This window comes from Tigriopus californicus, chromosome 6, assembly GCF_007210705.1.
Source record: "Tigriopus californicus strain San Diego chromosome 6, Tcal_SD_v2.1, whole genome shotgun sequence".
NCBI lineage: Eukaryota > Metazoa > Arthropoda > Copepoda > Harpacticoida > Harpacticidae > Tigriopus > Tigriopus californicus.
This window is the reverse complement of record NC_081445.1, coordinates 1,846,370-1,868,026: the sequence shown is the minus strand read 5'-3', so window position 1 is coordinate 1,868,026 and position 21,657 is coordinate 1,846,370. Positions and strand designations below refer to the sequence as shown.

The following is a 21,657-nucleotide window of genomic DNA, read 5'->3' as shown; positions in this document are numbered from 1 at the left end:
ATTCAGATTGAAGTTGTGTCAAACGCTCAATTTTGTTACCTGTTTCATAACTTGTTGTAAATGATCTTCAATCATCTTCGCTGTTGTACCAAGGAATCGGAAGAGGCTAGTCGAGCCGACCAAAACGCCTTGGGTTCAAACCGTTCAAACCCACGTTGTCGGGAGAAGAGCAACTCAAAAGGCCTATCGTCAATGATGCCATCCATCCATCCATCATCGCCGTTGAGCATTCGTTCTTTTTTCCCTAGAGTCCATTTCAATCGGTGTTATTGTGAGAGCTCTTTCTTTACTCACTCGCACTCTCGCACAATGTACACCCAAGAATGAATCTTGGCCAACCGCGCTCCCTGAAGTTCAATTTGCCACACTGAACGACTCGTTTCAAGTTTCAAGAGCTCAAACAACGTGACAATTTCTCCCAAAAGTGGCGAGTGATGTGACAACTGAAAACATGAAGACGTACTCGTACCTCGCATTGGCCGTGTTTTTCGTCATAATCGACCGTGTCACCCCCGTCATCTTCCCAGTGCCCAATAACGAAGGTAAAGAAAGGTCTGTCTATAAGAAGCACACATTAGTTATGGTGAACAATCTCTGCGGTTTCGGACAGATGCGGATTTTTGGTATGAACATGGGAAAGTGGAGTTGGCCAAGGCCGAAGCTTGGGCCTACAGTTTGGGCCAGAGAGAGTTTCGAAGGCCGAAAAACATCATCATTTTCGTGGGGGATGGAATGAGTTTGAGCACGGTCACGGCCGCCCGCATCTTGAAAGGCCAGACGCAGTACGGCTTCAGTGGCGAGGAAACCCAACTCCTGTGGGAGCGATTCCCATCGCTGAGTCTGATTAAGGTGTGAAAGTGATTGAAATATTGATGCTTGGACATGGCTGTGGTCTCTTTAAAAACATGTAATATGTCGTATTCGAGGTCTTCAAGTAGAAAAAGGCTTGAAGGTTGGCATTAGAAAATTGGGCTAAATTCCTTTCTGACAATAATTTTCATTTTTCCATTATCCTCAAGTATTGATCGTTTTGGTGCTATTAAAGTCACATTTCGAAAAGACTTAGAATCCATTATCAATATGCCCAGCAAACGCTCTCTCTCTCTCTCTCTCTAAAACCAGTGTTACCTTTAAAAAATGTCCATTAATAACGGTAATGGTTTTCAATACTTGAAGAGTTCATCAATTCAGCATATATCTTTCAACAAAACACATTTGAGTGATACAGTATCATCTCGCTGCCAATTCCTTTGGCCATCCAATAATTTGTTTGATTGTTCGGATTTGCATGGAGTGGTAAAATGTATCAACATTTCAATCTGATGGATGAATCGCTATTCATAGACTTACAATGTGGATCGACAAGTGCCCGATAGCGCAGCGACCGCTAGTGCCATGTTCACGGGGGTGAAAACCAATTTCAAGACTCTCGGGTTCGACAATTCGATCAAGTCCGGAGATCCCCAATCCCAAGTGGAGGCCAGGAAGGTGGACAGCATTTTGACGTGGGCTCAACAAGCGGGCATGAAAACTGGTAACCTCCGCAACGGAAAGACCCCAAAATAATCTTCAATTGCGATTGACCAATTTCAGGATTGGTGACCAACAGTCGGCTGACCCATGGGACGCCAGCGGCATTGTATGCCCACACTGCCCATCGCTACTGGGAGTGTGATGCAAAGATTCCAGAGCATCATTTAGAAGGTAAGATTAAATGCAGCCCAGTTGCGCGATGAGAGGAGAACGTTTCACTTGATCATTAGTTTCGCCTTAAAATGTGTTCCTTTTGCACAGATAGGCACTGATGCACATATCTTTGACGTTAACGAGTCAATGACGGTGGACGCACTAGATTGTCCAACCTGTTACACAAAGATGTGCTCAAAACGTTGCCTATCAATTGTGACTTGCTACGGCTGTAAAATGGTGAAATATCAAGTATTGATCAGGTTTTGTTACATTTTTCCAAAAAGACCAATTTTATTTTTTTCTTCATGTTATCAACTAATTTTGAGACACTCAATTTCGGCGAAAATGGCGCATGAGCACAACAAATACTGTAGAATTATGGATGAATCTTGATTGCGACTCACGGTCATGTCATTGTCTCAAATATTGGGATGTAAAATACGATTGTGCGGTAATTTTTTTTCTTCTGACATTGAGATCCGAAAGAGTTAGGGCGGCCTTACACTACGATGGAAAACCAGGAATGAATCCGGTTTGAGGATGGAAGTTGGACTAGTGCTGGGGCGAGTCCAGGCTCGAGTCCGAGTCCTTTCTAAACGGCTCAATGCCGGATTTCTTTGGTTCAAATTTCGCAATACGAGTCTTTTTGTTCGACTTGAGTACAGTGAAAGACTCGAGTCATCTGCTGGACTCACCGCAGCACAAGTGCCACCTCAATCTTCTAACTGGATTTAATCCTGGTTTTCCATCGTAGTGTAAAGCTGCCCTTATTTGAAAGTCTTGGGAAAAATACAATCAGAAGAACATTCATCATTAACCCCACCTACATGCTGATATATTCTCTTAACAATATTGGTATTCAATTTTATTGCAGTTCCATCAGAGATAAACTCAAAGCCTTGTAGTCACTTTGCTTTTCTTGTTTAATTCTTGGATCGTGAAGTTTGCCCACCAGGCTTTGAATGTCAAAACGAGTGCTAAAACTATTTTGGGAAACTACAATTTTCCCAGTTTTATTGCTGATTCAATCATTTGGTTCAATGTTAGCTAGGTTATGGGCAACCGGATAAACCTGCCATGTTCCTGTTTTAGGCGTTCTTGACATTGGAAGCCAATTGGTTGGCTCCAGCCCAGGATTGAAGACAAATGTTATGTTTGGTGGTGGGGATAGAGCTTTGAGAAACCCGGACCACAGTCCACCCGAAAAATGGAGCTGTGTTCGCCAAGATGGCCGGGATCTCATTCAGGAATGGATGTCCCATCTTGAGAAGGAAAAGGCCTCTCATCGATTTGTCAGTGATCGCGAATCGTTGCTTGGTATCCAAAAACAAGACAACTTGGACCACGTCTTGGGTAAGAGTAACTCTTTGCTATCCATGGCTATACGCACCATGTGCTAGCTGATTGAATGGTTTACGTCGTGACCGTCAGAGTTGTTTATTTTTTCTGAGCTCGAATCGAAATTGCAACGCCAAGTATTTGCCATCATATTTTCTTCAATAAGGTAAATTCAACCAGAAGTAGGATTTATCAAAGTGATTTGTCTCTGGAGCTATAAAGAGAAAAGAGCGTTTTGCTCTTGAAAAAGGATTCCTGCCGCATGTATTTTTTTACTTTGCTTTGACGAGCTGTTTTGACAGATTATTAGCCTTGAAGAGAATCCTATTCTTTATTCATATTAATTAACTAATTCAATAAAAATGATGAAACCTCAAATGAGTTACTACAACTAAACAACAATACTAAGTAAAAATATTAGTTTTTTCAATTACAATAATAATGATTGCTATGCTTTGAATAACGAATATTGATAGCAAGATATAGTGTTGAACTGTTCTTCAAAATTTTAAAAATGCTTGGAGTCTGGATTCGGCAAATTGTTGTGGTATCAAACATGCATGTGCCGAGACATGCATCGTGTACGCACAATAGGTTGTTGGCATACGCAGATTATAGAGACTAAATTATACAAGACTAAAGTGTCAGTCAAAATGTTTGGTTCTTTTTTTTGTGTGTGGGGGTGGCTGCCTGTTCATTAAAAAATAAGGAAAGAATGATGGGTCTGTAAACCAGCTTTCAGCAGATACCTTGTATCTTCTTTCATCCAATGACGAGTTCTAAATGAAAAAGTGTTTTCTTGCGTTCATTTCTGGTAGTCATTTCAGGTGCAAAGGAGCATTCATTTTGACGAGAATGTCTCGGCTTTTTGTTGTTAGTCCATCATGACACTGACTCTGTAACTACTTGTTGCCAAAACCGTCGTGCCTTTTGAGCCCATCAAACAAGAGCAGTTGACTTCCAAAATCTTAATTCAAACTGACAAGTCTTTTTTTTTACTTCTATTGACTTGCAGGGGTTTTCGCTCCTAAACACATGGATTACGAAGACAAACGCGACAATTCGAGTTCAGGCCAGCCATCACTGAAGGAGATGACTCTCAAAGCCATCGAAGTACTCGAAAACGTGAGTCCGCAGTTTAATTCGTTTGTTGTTTTAACATGGAGCCCCACTCAAGCAAGTATCTGTAGAAAAGCTGTCTCAGATTTGGGGAACAAGGCAAATGAGTTGAGTTGGGATCTGGGTAAAGTGGCCCAAGATCCATTTTGTTGCACTAAAGTAATCGAGATCTCGAGATCTCGACAGATTAAGGAGATGGATTAGCGTTCCTCGTCATTCTCCTACAACAATGTGAGCGCAAATAGGAAAATATTTTGAAAATCTGCCCTCCTCTAGAATGACAAGGGATATTTCTTAATGGTTGAGAATGGCCAAATCGATCGAGCTCACCACGAAGGACAGGCTAATCGAGCAATGGCTGAGGTGCTTGTTTTGGAACAAGTCATTGAAGCTACATTGGAACAAGTTGATCTAGAAGAGACCCTGGTCATTGTGACGGCGGATCATGGACACACACTCAGTATTTCTGGATATCCCCCACGTGGAAATCAAATTGGAGGTGAGTGCACGAAAATGATTGCTTGCTGGACATTTTTCACTCATTTAGCCCGCGGACACAACTCAACGTAATTCATTGATTGGGGTCGGATTGGGAATGGGCTTTGACGTCTTGTTTTTCGTGGTCGAGAAATTGTCAATCAACAATCGATCTCCTCATGTATTTCACAAAGACTAAGACATGATTTTCGATCGAAATTGCGCCTAATTCAGATGCTGGGTCCCTAATGCCCAAGCAACAAAGCCAATAGAATGTTCATCATTGCAAGTGCCGTGTTCGGTATCAGATTGTTACTCAGTCAATGGATGTGGAGAGGAATCTCTGAAACAATTACATCATTGGTATCCTCTACAGATTATCCTGGGTTTGAGTTGTCGTTTGATAAATTTTCTGTGAAATAGAGGCGAAGAGAGTTGAAGCAAGACACTTTTTCATCCAATGAACCACTTAACTTCGAAGTAGTACGAGTATTAGACCTTTTTCTCTTGCACTATTTTGGGATAGATTTATCTGAGCCGTTTCTTTAGATTCTTATTATCCACATTTCAATCAAAGTGAAACCCATGTAAATAGCAAATCATGTGATACTTATTCTCTGGTTTCTTGAAACCGCTTTTTACTCAGGACTTATTCCGAACGATCCTCTTCGAATGAAGGACACATACCCTTACACGGCTTTGAATTACGCCAACGGTCCTGGATACGTCAACGCCTTCAACAAAAACGGAGAACGGGTAGATTTATCCGAAACTGACACCAATGACATGGACTTCTTACATCCCTCATTAATACCAATGGGAAGTGGAGTTCACAGTGGCCATGATGTCGGTCTTTGGGCAACGGGTAAATAATTACATGACTCTTCAATTTGTCCCCACTCTAATTTGGCCTTTTTTGTAGGTCCCATGAGCTACTTTTTTCATACAACCCATGAGCAGTCTTATATTGGTCATGTCATGGCCTACGCCATCTGCTCTGGGCCTTACAACCAGACTTGTCGCAGACACCTGGATCGCTTGAAAGCTATTGAGATGAGGTCCATTGATGTTAATGAATCTTCTCGTCTCCAACTGCCTTCAACGTTCACGGTCTTTACCGTGGTCGTTTTACTTTTTCAAGACCGAATTCATACATTTCGGTAGTCGAGGTTGCATCATTGAAAATAAAGTGCCTTGCGGTTGTTGTATATTGTTATATTTAGGAGTATGACAAAACATAATGTTCAATCTGGGGATCCAAAAAAAACAAATCGGGAGAGATAAGGGGAGGGGACGTTGACAAGGTATGGTTGAATTTAGGGGCTAGTTCTTATGGCCTTCATTTCTTGGGTACACCCCTCTTCCGCTCACTGGCTAAATGGACACGCAGATGATCGCCATACTCGTCTTTGTCCATCGTTTTATCACAAAACTTGCATTTGAACTCGTGATTGGCGAAATAGTGCTTCTCCAAGAGCTTTTCGCTGGTGAAGAAGAGGCTGCAGGCTTTGCATTTCATCGCCGAGGCTGCGGAAGGAGCAGGGGTTGGTGGTGGCGGAACTGATGCAGTAGATGGCGAAGGTTGGCTTGATTTCACAACAGAATCGAGTAAGGATGATGGGGGATCCGTTGGGGTAGTGATGGGATTCCCTGAAGGGTTGCTGGGGATCACAGTAAGGGTGCTGCTTGAGTTCTCAACGAGTCGTCTTGTGTGGGAGGAGGGTGTCACTTGTGCGGCTGGTTTTCCCATTTGAGCGTCACTGGCTGCAATTTTCTCCAGATTGGTCTGACGATTCCACACCCGCTCAAAGCGGTGGAAATTAGACAAATGGTCGTCCATCTCCTCCTTGTGGACTTGGCATGAACATAGATCACATAAAGTGGCATGCTCGGAGAAGAAATGATTCAAGAGGCCGTTCTGGAAGATCTTGGGACACTTGGAACATCTATTTAGGGTCTTGGGATTGGAGTCTTGGGAGTGCATATTTAAATGCTCGGCGAGTCCCTCGTCTGCTGCAAATTTGGACGCACAGCCTTTGATACTGCATGGCAGAATGGGATCACTTGGAACATGCTTGGCCTGATGAAAATGGTCCCTCAGACCGGCAACATCCGGGAACAATTTGCTGGGGATGCACACCCCGCATTGCCAAACCTGCTCCAGAATGTCCGTGATTTGGTCATGAGCCTCCAGCCAATGGAGAAAGAATGAAGTAATGGTTTTCAGGTTAAGAGAGCATGTTCCACACGACACCGCGTTGGGAGGTCTCTTGGCTAGAATTCAAAAATAAATCCGTTTGGAGGTGACTCTCACATGAACTCTGAATGACACACTTCAATACAATCAATATCTTACCTGTTTTGGGTAGCTTAACAGTAGGCTGAACATTTTCTTCGTTTTCGTGCTGTTTCCTCTTTTGGATAGCCGAGTTCATCTTGGCTTTGTCCAAACCACACCTCTGATTGTGTTCCAAGGCTTTAGCGGTGCCCATCACGAATATGTGTTTACAGGTGGGACATTGCTGAAGGGGCATGTTACTGGAGGTCTGATCATTCTCCAACTTGCAATGGTTGTCAAGCCAGTGCTTGAAAAATACATCGGCGGACTCGAACCCCACTGAACAATCCCCGCAGAGCAAACGATTGGCTCCAGAGCTCGTGCTCATCTCAATGATCCCATTAGCCAGACCTATCACAGAGGGATCGGGGTGTTGAGGGAGCTGCACTAGATTCGATGGGGGCAAGGGCGTGTTCTGTGGGGGCTGAACCGTCACGGGTTGTAACTCATTCATGGGGAGTTGGGTCGAGGCGGCATGGGCCAGCGTGTCCAACTTGGTGCTGAGCACATCTGAGGCGGCCACGGGCTCAGTGGGTAGTTCTATGGGTTGGAGCAAACTTTGGCTTCCCCAATTGAGACTGTCTTTCACGTCTATGAAGCTCATGGTGGTTTGCACCTCTGGGAACACAGCCTGAGAAGTGTCAATCGTCACATACACTTGACCTTGCTCGTCACTGAGCCACATCTCAGTGGGCTTGCCTGACTCCACCAGAGAATTCACGGAATTGGTTTGGGAGGACAGCGTGGTGTAAGTTGGATTATTCATTGTCCACGGACTATCTTGAGTCCATGGGCGGAATTGAGTGCGACTTCACGAGCAATGACAGTCTGGCAATCTCAGGATCCTCTCTTTCGTACAGCTTGACATGCTGCATGAACTGGATCACGCCCTCACCATCTGCCGAGAATCCGTACCTATGGATCACTTCAGCCTGAAGAAAAAAATAAGATATCCAAGTTGAAAATAGGAAGCAACCTCAATCTAACGGCTCTGTTTTCGACCTACCTGTATCTTTGCCACTACTGGAAATACAATCTGCATTTGCTTGATCATATCATCTCCCGCCTCTGCTCGGAGTGCCTCCAATTGAGTTTGGTATTTGGCGCTCTGAAATGCATTGAGCAAAGCAATCAAGGCCGACTTAGCATCCGCCAGGGTGAACTCGGGTTCAAAGGCCATGGTCCAAGTCATGACATCATGCAACAACAACAGCAATAACAACAACAACAACGCGGTCCCACTCTGGGCTTTGGGATGTCCCAAGAAATCAGATGATTTTCTCAAGTAGACCCTTCCTTAGTGGCGTGCACAAGATTTGAGCCTCACTCCAAGTCTACTACACCACAACCGGCCTGGCTCCTAAACATCCCAGCTGACACTAGAAGAGGCGCCAAAATGAATTCTAACCACTCAAAGGCCTTGACGACCACCTGCAGTGGGGTCCATGGGAGCACAACATATTGACGGATGTTTTTCCGTTCACCAAAGGTCCAGATACCCAGTGTGTTACGGGATTTGGGATTAAATTAAATTCTTAAAAAAACTGCGTCATCAGCTGAGGAAGCCTTCACTAAATTCCCTCCTACTGGCTCTTTCAGTCCTGGGCTCCTGCCCTGAGTGGTCTACCCAGCTAGGGGAAACAACCAAGGTAGTGAGTACCGTACACGAGCAGTGGGGCATTATTCTCAAGAGCAGCTGTGCTCGCAACGTTGTCTCACTCAGCAAAAGTGACCCATCTTGGGCGGCAACACCCGCGATGCTCGTGTGCATCCATCCTAGTTTTCTTCAGAACATGCATGCTGGATCTAAGATTCAGATGAAAGGCAAAAGAAGACGTCGAGGTTCTTAAATATCGCTTGAAATAAATATATGTGACATGAATGCTTCTTAGTCCATTGATTGATCCAAGGGATCTTTTTCAGAAACAGGTTGCAAACTCCCTGTTCAGATAGGAGCTGAGCAGGCTCGGCTGTTTTGGCCAACGAGGTAACAAAGAGAGCACCGAGGCCCAATGGGCGTCGTTGGGCTGAGCTGATTTGGCGGGCAGAAGCCGCTGAATACGTTGCTCTCATTGGTCCCTCACTTTTAAGGAAATATTTCTTTTACAACTGGCGTCGCTCATACTCGTCAGGGATGGCAAATGGGAAATTTGCTCACACCTTCAAGCAATTGCTGGGAAAGATGTTAGATGTGTATTGTGTATGCCACTCAATAGAAAAATGTATAGGCTCCTGGGATGATCTGGCTCAAATGTTGGAGTTAATCCACATGTTCCCAATATATTGTGACCTCCCTGCTTCTCTCTTGGCCTCAATTGCGCCGCCAACTTTTCTGTAATGAATAGTACGTGATGAAATTGATCAATGCGTATTTCGACGCTGAAATCGATCATGCGACCAAACCTCCAAATGGCGAAGTAAATGAGCATATCGTTGCACACATAGTTAATGTATTGAACACATAAACGTTAACATTGATGTCGAGTCAACATTTTTAACCCACTCGGTTCATTCTTTCTAAATATTTGTCTTCGTCGAATTCCTCCATCTCTTTTCGGAGAGCTTTGGTATAGGGGTCCTCGTAATCATGCTTTGACACGACGCTCATTTCATTCACTTGCTCCGAATTCCTGTGGGTGCAAAGCAAATCGCCCGATTACAGTGATAACTTGGGTACTTGATTATTTCAGACAACCTCACCTCGTGGAGGAACATGGCACCAGATTTCCAGTCGATACTGGATCTTTGAGGAAGTCTATTTCCCTTCCTTGTACGACAAGTCTATGAAGACATCCTCGGAATCCATACACATATCTCCCATGGGTCAATTGGCTGGGTTTGATAGCGCCCCCGACGAATATGTTCCCATCCGTATCCAGTCTCCCAGTGAAGCCCTGTCGAAATGTCGAGTTATCATTTCATTTCATGTCATTTTTCTGTTCGTTTTCATGGACTGTCTCTTACCTTGGAACTGCCTTTCGTGATGTCTCCTCCATCGATCTCGATGGAGCCTTTGCGGCCTCTACGAATGATCTTGATTCGATGGAGCTTCCCGTCGTTCACTTTTTTGTCCCCTTTCAATTCGGCTGATCCTTCGCCAAGATTGAACTCAAAACGAGGGAAACCATTAGCAACTAAAAACACCACCGTCCCAATCGTTTATGATTTCAAATTAGACATTACATTCTCGCTACTAAGGCGAACTCTTACTTGACATTGCCAGAAAATCCCTGTCCTTGATTTGCATCTGTGGGCCATCTTGGTAGAAGAGCAACCCTTCAGCTTTGGTTGTTGAGAACTCCATCTCAATGGTCTCAATTTTGGTGGGATCAAAATGGGGAAGAAGTTTCCAGTCCAGCTCCATGAAGCTGTCCCCACGAAACCCTAATGAATCAGCCCCATCTACCGAGAGCTCTGAACAAAAGATCAGGTGTTTAGAATAAAATGCATTCAACTCCAACTAAAGAGTAAAAACCCGTTTTACTTTTGTCACAATTTCGTCCACCGAAACCCAAAGGGCAAAAGCACTTGTAGAACTCTGTTCCACCCTCACAACGTCCCCCATTGCGACATGGCTCCAAATTGTCGCATTGAGTGGTTTTCAATTGACAGTTTTGTCCCCTGAAAGATGTTCGAGGTTCCAAGTCAGAAGACCCTTTTTTATACACAATTGATCACCATCATGGGACTTACTTGAAGCCTTCCTGGCAAACGCATAGGTATTTGTCCTTGGATTTTCCGGGGGTGCAAGTGGATCCATTTTCGCATGGCGATTCGTCGCATTTGGATTCTGTCGAACTGCAATCACGAATATTTGCTGAATCTATCACAGTCTTGAGTAGATCTAGCTCATATTTTCCGGAGCGAATGTCCGTGATGCACCCAATAAAGCCAAGTTCTGCGCCCACTCCTGGCGCTAGGGTAAAATGATCTCCTATGGAACAAAGTGGAACACGTCTATTTAAGATTGATGAAGTGGTTGTATGAGTCAAATGCGCTTACTCTTAACTCCTCCAAAGTAAAGAGGAGTACGAATATTAAGGCCTCGTGTGGATCCTGGAGATTCGGCCCTCACTGGGGTCTGGCCAACCACCAACAACTGGCCGTGTTTCAGTTTCCGATTCAAGACCACCTTGTACCACTTCTTGACTTGAATCGGTTCTGGGCTCTTAAGAATGGCTGTGCCTGAAAAATCCAACCCATTTGGACGTTTAAACTTTCGGCCTAAACACATTCTTTTATAATTTTATTTTTTTTACGCCAATTACCTGAACCGGTATTAAATCTAAACTCCAGATGTTCATCCTTGAGAGTGACTGAGGCAAAGTCGCCATGGCCATCATCGGATTGAGCGCTGTAAATAAGGACGCTGTCTCGCGTATCCAAAGCTCGGAATTTGAAGGACAGCTTCAACCTAAATTATTAGCAATGAATCATCAATAATCTTATCGGTACAAGGGCTTAATTGTGGTGTCATACTGTCTCAGAATATGCTTGGGTCGATTCGTGGCCAAATAGGAGTTCCCGGAGAAGGCGGGTCGGTTGATGTTGACGGCATCCTCGCAAAACCGACCCTCTTGACCAAAAGGGCAGAGACACTCGAAATCTTTGACGGTATTTTTGCATCGACCCCCATTGCATGCGCCTAGAAAAAGGAAGGGGAAGAGTGTTTTTTGAAGTGCAGGGCTGGAAAACTAGAATGGACCAATCATTCAATTGAGCACAGACAGTCTCCCTTCTGTGGCTGAAAATGTTCGCCTTAGAATGGCGTCGTCTTCTTATTGTATTGACTTTTTTGGTATACGAGGTAAAATCAGCTTCAAATGATGTCGAAGGATACATCATCAACCAGGAAGATCCGCCGACTCTGTTCCAAGCTCAACATGGTAAACGATCAAAAAGCCTGGAGTGTCCATCCGAAAATGTGATTGAAACCCGCTACCGATGCAAGGCAAGTTTGAATTTAGTTCTCACCAAGAAATGAATTTCAAAAGATAGTAACCAACATATTGCAGAGTGATGGCTTTTGGACGGATTGTGTTCGTCAGTCTTGCTGTGAAGGATACACCCTGATTTTAGGGCGATGTGTCCCAAAAGACACGGATCCTTGTTCTTTGAATCTGTGTCCTCAAATATGTTCTGTGTCCTTTGGTCGCGTCTTTTGTACATGTTTCTCTGGATTTACTTTTAATCGGGAAAAGCATGAACAAGGACACAGCCAACCCTGTGAAGACGTGGATGAGTGTTCTCAAGACAACGGGGGATGTGCTCATGTTAGTACACAAGGCTATTGGTGAGGTTGTTATATTTGGCACACTCATTGCTATTTGTCATTAGCTTTGCGTGAATGAACAAGGAGGATATACCTGTGGTTGCCGAGATGGCTTTCAATTGGATCAATCGGATAATCGGACGTGCCTATCGTTGGAACATCCGGCATATCGATCGGGATCCAATCAATGCTTTGCCAGCTGCATTACCGTACAAAACTTGAAAACGACAATGGAAACAATGGAGGAGAGAATTCGAACCCTGTCCACTGCCCTGAGTCTGTACAAGGTGTCATCAGGTGCTCCTGGCCCCGAGGGAGAACCCGGACCCCCTGGTCCAGCAGGACCACGAGGCTTCCCTGGACCGGCAGGTAGATCCAAATCTAATCATGACGTAAGAACATCCACACACAATCCCTTCCTTTTGTGTTTCATTGAGGTTTGAGATAGGCAAGACTAGGATATTTGTACATGTTTGAGGTTTTCAATCCCGAACGTTGGTCAAATTGCCACTTATTCTTTCTATGAATAGCCCTATGATTTCAGGAAGCCCTGGCGGAATCATGAACGACCAGCAAATGGACAGCGACGACTTGGAACAACAAACTGAGGACGATCCTGACCATGCGGTGCTGGATTCCTACAAGATGGCGAAATCCGGTAAAAAGCGACACTTTTGCAAGTGCAAAAGAGGACCCGTGGGTCCTCCAGGAGCACAAGGCACTTCTGGTTCATCTGGACCACGTGGACCTCAAGGTTTGACGGGCCAAAAAGGTGAACCCGGCTCCTTTGACTTTCTTTTGCTTATGGTGGCGGACCTCCGGCATGATATTGAATTGCTAATGGATCACGTGTTCAAAGATACATACAAACCTTCAGGGTATGATTTTCGAATCAGACCAGATGCGGCTTGGACAGCAAAGCTACCTGGAGGGCCGCCCATTGATAACATGGCGGCTGCCTGGGAAGACTCGGACTCCATTCACAAAGATGATTAATATACGTACCTTCAAAGCACATTTCGCCTTCTCGTTTGCAATGCTCGCCACTAAATCCCGGCAAGCAGAGACAGCGGTAGCCTTGATCATTGGCACTGGCTTGACAGATGCCATCATTTTCACACGGGCCCATTGAGCAGGAATCACATGATTCCACTCCTTTGCTCTTGAGACTTGCGGGAGACAGAACCAAGGCTTGGGTTCCAATGACAAATCTACCGATGCATCCCTTGAACCCGTTGTTCAGGTCTGTAACTTTCTCGACGTTGATATGGAAAGGCACTCCTCCCAAATACAAAGGAGTCATGAGATCCAAGCCATCAAATCTACCTTTGGCAGACCCTCGGATGGGAATATTGTCGTCGATGACCAAGGTCGCATTTTTTCTCGACCTGAAAATGACACGATTATAACCTGCGTCCTTGCGTCCACAGTTATTTAAAACTTATTGTCTCATACCTAGATATTTTGACGGTGTGCCATTTTCCAAACGTGATTGGCGTTGGGGCCGTCAAAATTGCCGTTTCATGCCCCAGGTTGTACCTCAATTCCGGCTTGCCATTCCTCAAGCTTAATGAGATAAAGTCCTTTCCGCCTCTCTCATCGTGTCCATTGTAGAATATCACACCTAAAAGGTATTGAGGTTTGTCATCAGGATTGGGTTGAACATCAAGACCCATCGATACAAACCATTGGCTAATTCGGGTTTGAACGAGATCTCAAGATCAAGGTTTAGGTATGCGTCAGGCAAGGTCGGCAATTCCATGTAGGAAAGAGGCGCCTGAGAAAAGTGCGGGAGGACTTGAGTCACTACTAAGGCCACAGATTGCTCTATGTCATGTTCAGAATTGTTGGCCTTGCATATGTAAATCCCAGCATCGTCACTCGACACTCTTGGAATGGTCAAACTAGCCTGAAGGGTAAAAAGAATGCCAGGAATATTAACGGTTGAGTCATAGAAATGTCATCAGGGTATATTTAGGAGAAAAAGTGTAGACTGTTTTGATCTGTTCATTCCACAGACGTTTAGTATGTAGCACTTTCAGGTCCTTCAAAGTCACCATAGTCCCACCTCTTTCAGGAGTTTTCCCTCCCTCTTTTCCTCTCCTTGTTATTCTTTTAGAGGCCCTAAATAGAATCTACTGTTAGGTCGACACCAATCAACAATCCGCTCGCAGAAACTGGACTTAAGATTTTGGGTCGGTTTCGTCCATAAATTATTTAGGGGTAGACGTGGAAAGTGTTTTGAGCTTAACCGGTTAAAGGGAGGCAAAGCTTTTCAAATGGCTGATAAATGAATCGAATGTTTGAGGCCAGAGGGGATGCCGAATCTGTAAAAGTCGATTGTTCAGCCACATCGTGAAGATTCCTCACCTATTAGGGCTCTAATTAAGATCATCAGGCTTACAAAAAGTCGAACAGGTCCAAAGAAACAATACAGGAATGAGAGAGCTCTCGTGTTGGAAGATATCAGAGAGGTAGGACTACAGTATGCGAGAAAGGTACGAAAGGTGTCTGACAATGTTCGTCTTCATAATAGTCATGAGATTTGTCCCAACCTAGGTTCAGGGGCAATTGCAATGACCGTTGAGGCTGTAGTTAGATTTGACAATAGGGTTTTAAAGTTTTTTCCTAAGATTTATTTTTTTCTTTAAGGCTAGCAGCCGCGATGATTTAGCACGACGTCTGCTTTTCATTATGCTACCCTAGGTTCAATCCCTGGCTGGTCGAGTCCAAATTTCTGTGAGGTATAAGAATTGCAGCATGAGTGGCCACGGTGGTCAAAAAGCCCTATCAAGTTTCCATGGAGATACCCAAACACATTTCGCATTTTTCTAGCTCGTGAAATCGTCAAGTACGACTTGGATTTTATTGCTTAATGGAGTTCTAACCCACATATAAAATTTACATGTCTAAAAACAAAAGTTTAAATTCTCAAAACAAGGTACTTGATTGAAATTGGCTTTGCTCGTGGTACATTTTGACGACCCCATTTTCGGCACATTTTAGTGACAAAGCTGTGATTCACATCTCACATTTTGACCCCTGTCCCGTTTACATTACAAAGGCAACTTCGATCGAGCTTTTGGAATCGTCCCTACCAGAGTGTTTAGTGTTTCCAAATGCTCGGGCAAGAAACAATGGATAATTGTGCAAAACTGCATAAAAAATAAATTATAGTGACTGCTTGTTTCATAATGAGACATCTCGCGGCAAAAAAAGAAAAGACAGCGTTAGTAAACCCTCTGCTAACGTTTGTTCTCGTGTCGTTGTAAAGAAAGAGAATTAACAACCCTAAAACAACAACTGATGTTAATACGTTAACAGTGCTGTTTTCCAACTCTGCAAGCTCTATCCTGTACAAGTCATCAAACAAGAAATCGTGGTAAATTTGAATGAGACAACAAGCAACATCAAAAATCCAAAAAGAATTGGATTATTGATACCATCAAATAAATAATCACAGAAGGCTGTTTCTAGAGTTGTTTTCTTTCACATTAGTAATGTCATGTTGGGAAACCATTGGCTAGCCTCAAAATATCACCTCTGATTATTCTCACATCCAATTAAGGCAATCTTTTTGATTGATGATAACTGATTACTTGGAAGTTAACTATTGCCTTTACTTTCCAAGCTTTATGGCACCCTTAATTTAATTTTGATATTCATTTGATCCCATTACTCCTATTGATGGTTCTATAGGGTGATAGGCTGCAACAACAATGCAATAAAGGTTGTTTATTGTTTGAAAAACTCATACATCAAGTTTGATGATGAAGAGTATGGGTTAAAAAGTTGGACTAGATTCCTTGGAAAAAATCAATTCAGTTAGTTGTGTGGCGGCATTACTATTAACTGCTAAAACAGAACTCTCATCACTAGAGACAGTGAAAAAATTCGACTCCGTTTGAAATATAGAAATACTGTTTTCTTTAAAAAGACAAAATATAAAAAGACAGGCCCAATAATTAAGAAAATGGAAATATTTGCGTCACAGATATTTTAAATTGCCATTGCTTTTTAATCAATAGTAAGTGTGAAATCTGAAACTTTGTACACCATTGTGTTTTTGTGATTAATTTTCAATTGAGCCAAAACAGTGTTACTAAATAATCAAGTTTGCGATACTTTACCTAATAAATTTGTCAACTATCTTTAACTTACTGAAGTTAAATGGCCAGTTGTGCTGAAAAGAGGCTGTACTAAATGGATTATTTTCTTTGCGCTTTTATTTTGGTGTGCTTGTGTCACATAATCTCAAATTCGGGTGTAGCAAACTTTACTACGGCCAATATTGCAACTTCTTAAAATCCATCCTCCTCCCAAAGGTCTAAATTTCAGATGCCACGAACTATTAACATTCTTTTATAATTGTTTTTGAAGACTAGTTAGAAAAAGAGTGGTTTTCATATTTTGCAATTTCAATTGCTTTATCTTGGTAAAAAACATAGCCAAGATTTTGATCGATGCAATGCTAAGTTGAACTACATGAACGGTCTTGTTCATTAACAAGTGAAGTGCAGGATTGCAACAAAAACCCCGCACCATTGGAGGTAGGGCTGAATTTCCTAAGCAAAACCGAACGTAACAAATGACTCGTCGAAGTATTAAAGTGCAAGATATGTATCAAGATGCATCACTAATGTGTTTTGGAACAAAAAATTGACAGAAAAATGTCAAATTTTATTATTATTAGACACCGAAACCGCTATTTTTCGGAAATTTGGTCAAAACCACCTGAACGTTTAAAAATGCCCCAAAATGACAAGATATTTAAACTGCACACTAAAAAAGTCCCTACTCATCACTCTTATGTTACAATCTCGCATAAACTCAAATCATTCATAAGAACTTTAATCACTTTCGTTTGTATCTGTCTTTTCAGATGACATGATTTCAAAAGTTTCGAATGAAGCAAAAGTCATGTTTTTTCACTACTAACGCTCATTTTCCTTTTTTGGCCGCTAGAGTTTGCTTAACTCTTACCTCGCAGTCCTCGCAGTTTAGAATGAAACCGGAAATTTGGAGAGTACGATATGTCAGTTTTTTTTAATTTAGTCGGTGGTTTCGTGCTATATCAATTACTTGACCCATTCAAGTGAAGAAAAATAGCACTTTGCAATTCATTAAGTTTTCGGTATACTTTTTAGAGTTAAAAGTGGCCCAAAAGTTTTCCTGTCTAAAAATCAACGTCCATTTTGTACCACCCGTATGGCTTAAACTAAACTTGGACAACTGAAAACTTGAACCATAGAAAAAATTTGACTCGAATTCTTTTAGCTATTGGGTAAAACTTGCCATGTCCCTCCGTATAACTTTGAATGTCCGTGACTATGTTTAGTGAATTTGCCTGGCTTGGATAGCGAAACTAAGATTATTTCAATTTCTGGTCGGGAGGTTCAATTCAATGGTTTTTCCGTTATACTACTCAGGTACATTTAGCGGCGTCAAGTATGTCCAGGATACCGTCGTCCATGACTTATTTAAACAATTACGGAAAATATCACGAAAATCAATGAAGCTTCATTCGATAGGTTTTTGGAAACTTTCAGCTTTTATAATGTTTTTTGTTGACACGTAAGTATTTAATGTGGGTTATAATTCCATAAATCAATCAAATCAACCTTGTTTCTCATGATTTTGCGAGCTGGAAAAATGCCAAGACGTGTTTGGATATTTCCATTAAAACCACAAAGGGTATTTTTATCATCGTGGGGCTTCTTTTCGTTGTGAATACGAATGCGAAATCCTGCGACCATTGATGTTCGCCATGATGACGGGAAGCAGTGAAATCCCTTCATTGGGACTCCCAACATCAAATGGCAGGCCAAGCAAAAGAGCTGCCATCTTATTACAAAACAAAACAAACATTGATTTTTTTCCAAACTGAAACAAGTCATAGGACTAAAGATATTATTGCTGCACCATACGAGTTAATTTTGACTGAAATTAATGGTTTAGACGATACAACTTTTTCCCTTCCATTCGCAGTCCACTAGCCTGAACAAATGCCTTACCGGTGATTGGGCGCTCTCCCTTGGGACCACGCCCTGGTGTTTTCTCCACCCATATGTGATGGGGGGTTGGAGTGTGTTCCGACATTTCAAGGTGACTCTTGATCCATCTTCAGCTTGGATGATCTTCATTGACTCGTCAGAGCGTGGACCCGATCCTAAAAATGTGCCAGCTCTTTCAGTCACTTTTCAATTAAATTTCATAGTCATAACAGAAGTACTTTAGAGACACCAAGGAAAATGGTTACTTACCAATGGTTCAAGGAGTTAATTGGATTATAATCGAAAATTTCGCATTTCAAGGGGAAAATATGAAATATGAAGCAGGGTTAGCAGAGACATTACACAACACAGGGATTGTTTTTTATTATTCATTGGCAGTCTAGTATTAACAATAGAACATCCATCACCATCTACGCCTATTTAGAATAGAAGATTTACATTGTTTTTATATACGTTAATCATTGTCATAATACACCACCACCAGTTTTACACGGCTTTGCCATTGATTAATTTGTTTCTAGAAGAAATTCCAACCTTCCACGTCGAGTTCGAAGTTCTGTTGGAACATGTTCCCTTGGGAAGTGTAAATTGTACACTGATACGTTCCGGTATCATCTTCTTGCAGTTTCGTAAACCTAGAGATTGAATCCACATTTAAGTCTATTTTCTGTTTCAAACTCGCTGACTTGACATTTGGGCGCAATGAGCAACAATAAGTACAGTAGTTTTGTTATAGCCTCACCTGAGGACAGATCCCATATCCTGCACGTTTGAGGAAAGAAAGCTATTCAGTTTGGTCCAGGACACTCGGCCTTCAGCTCCCGTGGAATCCCCCACTAGGCTGCAACGTAGTTCCAGATCATCGCCCTCAAAGACTTTGTTCCGATTGGACTGAATTTCCACTTCAGCCTGAGTGAAAGCTAAAAATGGTGTCACAATTACCAAAATTACCACGACTAGCATTGCTTTTGCTTTTGCCAAGTTAAAGGCACTCATAAAAGGAAGAGAAGAGAGGCTGAACATTACCAGAACGACGATTCCGACAACTAGTTTCGTCAGATCCATCCGTACAATCAATCTCGCCATCACACACAAAAGCGATGTTAATGCACTCCTCGCGTTTTAAGCAACGGAACTCGTTCTCGGTGCATTTCACTTTGGGTCTGGTTAAGGCTTGTGGGTCAGTGCTTGGCGAGCCATAACTTGGGTAACTAGCATATGATCCGTCATCACCATAAGGGTCACCCGAGTCGCCCCTACTTGGTTCGGAATAGGGTTCCGATGAGCCCCCGCCACCCGGATATCCGGGTTAACCGGGGATGTCCCCAAAGCGTGGGTCAGTTATTGAGCCTTCGTCATTTCTGTTATCATCATCACCTCCGCTACCACCAGCACCACCTCCATTATTACCACCAATACCATCACCGCCTGGGTGATTAATTTTTTTGACGTTTTGAGTAAAGACCACACAATGGGGTTAGACAGATATGTACATAAAGCAAAGAAAGTAAAATCGCACATGAAAACCAAAGTCATACCTTGGTAACTGTCAATGGTGAGGAATACATATTGTCGTTCCTGATTGTTGGAGCAAATGTAACGACCAGAATCCGAAGGCAACACATTCGGGATCCGTAAAACGCCATCTTGCATTTCAATTGCTTGACGTGGAATGTAGCCATTTTCTTTGTTCCAAGTTAAGTATCGACCATTTGACGTGTCCAATCGACAACGCAAATCAATGGAACTGCCTTCCCTGGCAGTGAATTGATCACCCACTTCGTAGGAATATTCATTGTCTGAAATTTATGGGATTTGAGTTGGTCTTCAAAGTTGTCTGCCGGATGGAAGAGACTTACTCTGGTTTCTTGCGATATACGTTAGTAGAGGGTTAGAGTATCCTTCCTAAAAAACGTATGTTAGTGAGCTGTGTTAAAGAACTTGTATTCCCGGGCACCTTCTGACGCTTTGACTCCGATATATCTCTCCTTAGACTCATAGGGCTCTACTGGTGGGTAGTCCCTCTCAGGTTCCTGATCGTCATATTCCGGAGATCCCTGCCCCACACCCCCACCTCTGTTTCCGTGGTCCCAGTCATCCATTTCCCCTGAGCCCTCAGCATTGTCCGATTTGGACCCTGACCCTGTTTCTCTTTCCAATTCATCATCAAAGTTAAAAGTGTACAATGGATCATTGACGACCTTTCCCTCCGGAGAGTAAAGCACGGCCTCCAGCCAGGTGATTCTCACCAAGTCGTCTGGAGGGGGTAACATTGGTCGAGAAACCTTGAGATTCAACATGGATCAACAAATAGTTCACAATCCTCACCTTGAACAATAACCTCAGCTACAGCCTCCGCTCGACCAGCTTTGTTTGCGGCCAAGCACACATATTTCCCTTGGTCTGAGGGAGAAATGCCGCGGAACTCCATTATTCCACCCTGAACCATGACACTTTGGGGTAGCCGGCCATTTTGCTTCGTCCATTTAATTTCAATTGGTTGATCTCCTGTAGCCACACAAGCAATGCGGGCGTCTTCGCCGAGGTTCACCACTTGTTTGGCCGGATCCAAAATGATTCGAGGGGGAGCTATAAGAAACGAATCGGCAGTCTGTGTTGAAAAGATGCGCTTTCCATTATTTCACCAACAAACCAACCAACCAACCTGTAACTAGAAGGTTTGTAGTGGCTCGGAACAACACTCTGTTGCTCGAGTCAACCCCTTGGCAAGTGTATTGTCCACCATCTTCTCTCATCAAGTCTCTCAAATATAGGGTACCACCTCTCTCATAGGAACCCGAGGGCAAGCGTTGGTTATTTGATCGAAGCCATTGCTGCTTTATGTCAGACATATTGCCAGTGACAAGGCACCTCAGTTCAGCATTTCCCCCGAGAGGTCCCTCAAACTGCTCTTGGCTGACTTCCACGCCTCCTGTTTGGCCATAATTTGGTCGGCCATAGTCTGGACGCTCGTCAGGTCGATTGTAATTTGGACGCTCGTCAGGTCGATTATAATTTGGCCGTTCATCGGGTCGATTGTAACTTGGACGCTCGTCTGGTCGACCATAATCTGGACGCTCCCCTGGTCCATTATATTCTGGACGGTCCTCAGGACGGCCGTAATCAGGTCGGCCATATGGTCGGCCATATTCTGGGCGTTCATATTCAGGTCTACCATAGTCTGGCTGAGCTGGATATGGAGCCCGAGGGACGTTTGGTTCCAACACTATCACTTGAACCATACCCTGGTCCTCTCCCGCTTCACTGACAGCCTTACAAAGATATGATCCTTGATTTTCTCTTGCAGCTCGTGGAATTGTGTAAGTTGAAGAAACTGTGTCAGATGAAATTGGGGAGGTTGGGACTTGACTGAAAGCGTATCAAAGCGAAAATGGGTCAATATTCGACAA

General features: G+C 43.3%; 5 protein-coding genes across 5 annotated transcripts in view; 2 read left to right on the top strand and 3 right to left on the bottom strand.

Annotated features, from left to right (window-relative positions):
* The first annotated feature begins 319 nt into the window (after positions 1-319).
* Positions 320-5,831, top strand: LOC131881724 (alkaline phosphatase-like). Its single transcript, XM_059228671.1, has 9 exons — positions 320-542; positions 611-849; positions 1,345-1,534; positions 1,594-1,704; positions 2,782-3,042; positions 4,043-4,152; positions 4,423-4,645; positions 5,270-5,488; positions 5,546-5,831. The coding sequence occupies exons 1-9, from the start codon at positions 452-454 to the stop codon at positions 5,785-5,787; spliced, it is 1,686 nt and encodes a 561-aa protein (XP_059084654.1). The 5' UTR covers positions 320-451; the 3' UTR covers positions 5,788-5,831.
* On the bottom strand, positions 5,823-7,727 carry LOC131881725 (zinc finger protein 628-like). The gene is made up of 2 exons (XM_059228672.1): positions 6,980-7,727; positions 5,823-6,897 (listed from the first exon to the last, which is right to left on the bottom strand). Exons 1-2 carry the CDS (start codon positions 7,725-7,727, stop codon positions 5,963-5,965), a joined length of 1,683 nt encoding a protein of 560 aa, XP_059084655.1. The 3' UTR covers positions 5,823-5,962.
* A 10-nt stretch (positions 7,728-7,737) lies between these two features.
* On the bottom strand, positions 7,738-8,608 carry LOC131881730 (protein C10-like). Its single transcript, XM_059228678.1, has 2 exons — positions 7,968-8,608; positions 7,738-7,893 (listed from the first exon to the last, which is right to left on the bottom strand). Exons 1-2 carry the CDS (start codon positions 8,151-8,153, stop codon positions 7,738-7,740), a joined length of 342 nt encoding a protein of 113 aa, XP_059084661.1. The 5' UTR covers positions 8,154-8,608.
* A 783-nt stretch (positions 8,609-9,391) lies between these two features.
* Positions 9,392-21,657, bottom strand: part of LOC131882383 (basement membrane-specific heparan sulfate proteoglycan core protein-like) — a gene marked incomplete in the record, with an annotated part of 40,088 nt that continues 27,822 nt past the window's right edge. Inside the window, 19 exon segments of the mRNA XM_059229512.1 lie at positions 9,392-9,591; positions 9,662-9,855; positions 9,926-10,095; positions 10,172-10,375; positions 10,446-10,582; positions 10,655-10,895; positions 10,964-11,146; positions 11,230-11,375; positions 11,441-11,606; positions 13,239-13,621; positions 13,689-13,857; positions 13,920-14,142; positions 18,248-18,429; positions 18,782-18,882; positions 18,990-19,167; positions 19,786-20,046; positions 20,205-20,504; positions 20,576-20,836; positions 20,913-21,258. Coding sequence (XP_059085495.1) covers positions 9,456-9,591; positions 9,662-9,855; positions 9,926-10,095; positions 10,172-10,375; positions 10,446-10,582; positions 10,655-10,895; positions 10,964-11,146; positions 11,230-11,375; positions 11,441-11,606; positions 13,239-13,621; positions 13,689-13,857; positions 13,920-14,142; positions 18,248-18,429; positions 18,782-18,882; positions 18,990-19,167; positions 19,786-20,046; positions 20,205-20,504; positions 20,576-20,836; positions 20,913-21,258 — 3,981 coding nt within the window.
* Positions 11,697-13,250, top strand: LOC131881727 (collagen and calcium-binding EGF domain-containing protein 1-like). The gene is made up of 4 exons (XM_059228674.1): positions 11,697-11,912; positions 11,977-12,234; positions 12,299-12,602; positions 12,778-13,250. The coding sequence occupies exons 1-4, from the start codon at positions 11,712-11,714 to the stop codon at positions 13,227-13,229; spliced, it is 1,215 nt and encodes a 404-aa protein (XP_059084657.1). The 5' UTR covers positions 11,697-11,711; the 3' UTR covers positions 13,230-13,250.

Excerpts from the sequence above, each read along its gene's own strand:
- LOC131881724 (XM_059228671.1), top strand. The coding sequence starts at position 452 with ATGAAGACGTACTCGTACCTCGCATTGGCCGTGTTTTTCGTCATAATC. Across the intron at positions 543-610 it reads CCCAGTGCCCAATAACGAAG|ATGCGGATTTTTGGTATGAA; the intron begins GTAAAGAAAGGT and ends GGTTTCGGACAG. Across the intron at positions 5,489-5,545 it reads TGTCGGTCTTTGGGCAACGG|GTCCCATGAGCTACTTTTTT; the intron begins GTAAATAATTAC and ends CCTTTTTTGTAG.
- LOC131881725 (XM_059228672.1), bottom strand. The coding sequence starts at position 7,727 with ATGAATAATCCAACTTACACCACGCTGTCCTCCCAAACCAATTCCGTG. Across the intron at positions 6,898-6,979 it reads TGTTAAGCTACCCAAAACAG|CCAAGAGACCTCCCAACGCG; the intron begins GTAAGATATTGA and ends TTTGAATTCTAG.
- LOC131881730 (XM_059228678.1), bottom strand. The coding sequence starts at position 8,153 with ATGACTTGGACCATGGCCTTTGAACCCGAGTTCACCCTGGCGGATGCT. Across the intron at positions 7,894-7,967 it reads CAGTAGTGGCAAAGATACAG|GCTGAAGTGATCCATAGGTA; the intron begins GTAGGTCGAAAA and ends TTTTTTCTTCAG.
- LOC131881727 (XM_059228674.1), top strand. The coding sequence starts at position 11,712 with ATGTTCGCCTTAGAATGGCGTCGTCTTCTTATTGTATTGACTTTTTTG. Across the intron at positions 11,913-11,976 it reads AAACCCGCTACCGATGCAAG|AGTGATGGCTTTTGGACGGA; the intron begins GCAAGTTTGAAT and ends AACATATTGCAG. Across the intron at positions 12,235-12,298 it reads ACAACGGGGGATGTGCTCAT|CTTTGCGTGAATGAACAAGG; the intron begins GTTAGTACACAA and ends ATTTGTCATTAG.